This window comes from Poromitra crassiceps (genome assembly GCF_964638095.1).
Source record: "Poromitra crassiceps genome assembly, chromosome: 3".
In the NCBI taxonomy this organism is placed as follows: domain Eukaryota; kingdom Metazoa; phylum Chordata; class Actinopteri; order Beryciformes; family Melamphaidae; genus Poromitra; species Poromitra crassiceps.
The window spans coordinates 52,474,371-52,476,870 of NC_139625.1; the positions used below are offsets into that span (position 1 = coordinate 52,474,371).

A 2,500-nucleotide genomic window follows, 5' to 3' on the forward strand; every position below is an offset into this window, starting at 1 on the left:
GAATAATACCAGAAAATTTGGGTGGAACGGATCCAAATTGGTGCCTGTAGCCTTTTATCGTTCTCAAACCCACTCCAGAGCTCCTATCTCTTTCCAAGCCTCGTGGTTTCCTGCGAGATTTGGTTTAGGAGCTGGGATCATGAACCCTAGAGGAGGAACCGCTCCACCGCTCCTATATATAGAGCGGGCTAGTGCCCCTAGCGGGGGAGGGAAAAAGATGTTATATTATTATGGAATATTTGGTGTAGAAATAATAAATATTATATATATAATATGCTTCTGTCTAGTGCCCAGAGAGGATCTGATCCCATAGTGAGTCATCTCACGATTATATAAAACTTCGATTTATCGCATTGTTTCCCCTCAATATGAAACATTTGGCCGATATATCGATATTAACATTGTTATTCTGCTCACTGGACTGATATGGATATATAAAGAAATTACTATTATGGGCCGATACCGAGATGATTGCCGATATCATGCATTCCTATTTAATAGTTGAAATGTGTTTTCTCCAGGTTCGCTGTAACCCTGTAGGCATCTACGGCTCTCGCAAAGCTGGAATCTGGAGCGAGTGGAGCCATCCCACCGCTGCATCCACACCGCTCAGTGGTGAGGGGGCACACACACACACACACACACACACACACACACACACACACACACACACACACACACACACACACACACACACACACACACACACCAAGGTATATATATATACTGGAAAAGGTTCAATGGGCCACTTCAGTAAAGACTGAACCCAAAGAGAGGACTGGAGCACACGAAATCACTAGAAATTATTTAATAATGGGTACAAAGCACTGACGTTTCGACGCACACAGCGTCTTCTTCAGAGTCAAACAGTACAGGCAGAAACATTCAGCAGTTAAAAAGCCTCCAGTATGAGATGGTAGTTTCTCATTGGATAGAGGAGAGTGGGAGGTGATCATTCAATCAGCCTATACAGTGACATCACTCATATATAGAAAAAATAGAAGAGGCTATAGGGGAGGTACTGTTTTAAAGCAGTATACCGTCCCCAGTAATACATATTAATCCCCAGATAAACAACAATAATGAAACAACAATATAAAGAAACGACAACATACTACCTAAGAAACCAATTAGAGAAAGCATGAGAGGCTCAGTTCCTCATTTAGTCCATGTAATAATAATAATAATAATGATTGGATTTATATAGCGCCTTTCCAAGGCTCAAAGCGCTTACACAGAATCATTATTTGTTCACACCATTCGTACCGGTGGTTCAGAAGTGTGGCAGCCACACATTGGCGCTCAACGGTCCCTCCGAACCACCATCATCATTCATGTCTACATTCATACCAATCATACCATTCATGTCTTACATTCATACCAATCATACCAGGCAAGGAGGGTTAAGTGTCTTGCCCAGGGACACAACGATTAACAGCTGGGAGGGAGCGGGGATCGAACCGCCAACCCTTGCGTCATTGGCCGACCCGCTCTACCTCCTGAGCTAAAGCCGCCCCCCATGTGGTTCAACAGTGTTAAGTGTGAAAATCCAATAAGCCTCTCTCCTGAGCAATTGGTTGACTATGTCCCTCTACTCTATATACCTTGGTGTGTATATATATATATATATATATATATATATATATATATATATATATATATAGTACATACATACATACAGGTAAAGGTCCACTGATTGTCACACACCTGAGTGTGCGAAATTTGTTCTCCGCATTTGACCCATCCCCTGGGGGAGCGGTGAGTAGCAGCAGTGCTGCGCTCGCGAATCATATGGTGATCTAACCCCCCAATTCCAATCCTTTGATGCTGAGTGCCAAGCAGGGAGGCAAATGGGTCCCATTTTTATAGTCTTTGGTATGACTCGGCCGGGGATCGAACTCACAACCTCCCAGTCTCTGGGCGGACACTCACACCACAAGGCCACTGAGCTACATACATACATACATACATACATACATACATACATACATACATACATACATACATACATACATACATACATACATACATACATACATACATACATACATACATACTATATAAACTTAGCGGGCATTTTTGCCCATTTAATTGAACTATGAAATAATACATTTGAATTGCATTCTGGCAATGGACTGTCAGTTTGTCCCACTCAGCTTTGTTTTATTTTGAAGGATTATATAGCACACACCCGTACTTTTTTCCCGCCACTGGAAACTGACGGCAGGCCTCACAAGATGAGGACGTAAGCGTTTCCCAGTCTCTCTGTTCCCAATCAGTCCATCCCCCCCCCCTCCCCGATTGTTGATTTTTTTTGTACAATATTGTTTTATTTTTTTCCGCTGATGCAGCGGTTAGTGTGGCGTTGGTTTTTTCTTACACTGCTGGCTGCATTGTGCCAATATTTTCTACTGCCTCAGGCTGCGTACACGATTGTTTTCGGATCCAAAACCGCTTCAATTTCCGTGCCAGAATGCACTGGAAAGAATCCCCTGCTCAG

General features: G+C 42.9%; 1 protein-coding gene across 2 annotated transcripts in view; it reads left to right on the forward strand.

Moving 5' to 3' along the window:
- Positions 1-2,500, forward strand: part of crlf1a (cytokine receptor-like factor 1a) — a 25,670-nt gene that overhangs the window by 20,679 nt on the left and 2,491 nt on the right. For both annotated transcript variants that reach the window (XM_083634374.1, XM_083634373.1), the window contains exon 7: positions 522-615. In XM_083634374.1, the coding sequence (XP_083490500.1) occupies positions 522-615 (94 nt within the window). The remainder of the gene's footprint in view (positions 1-521; positions 616-2,500) is intronic.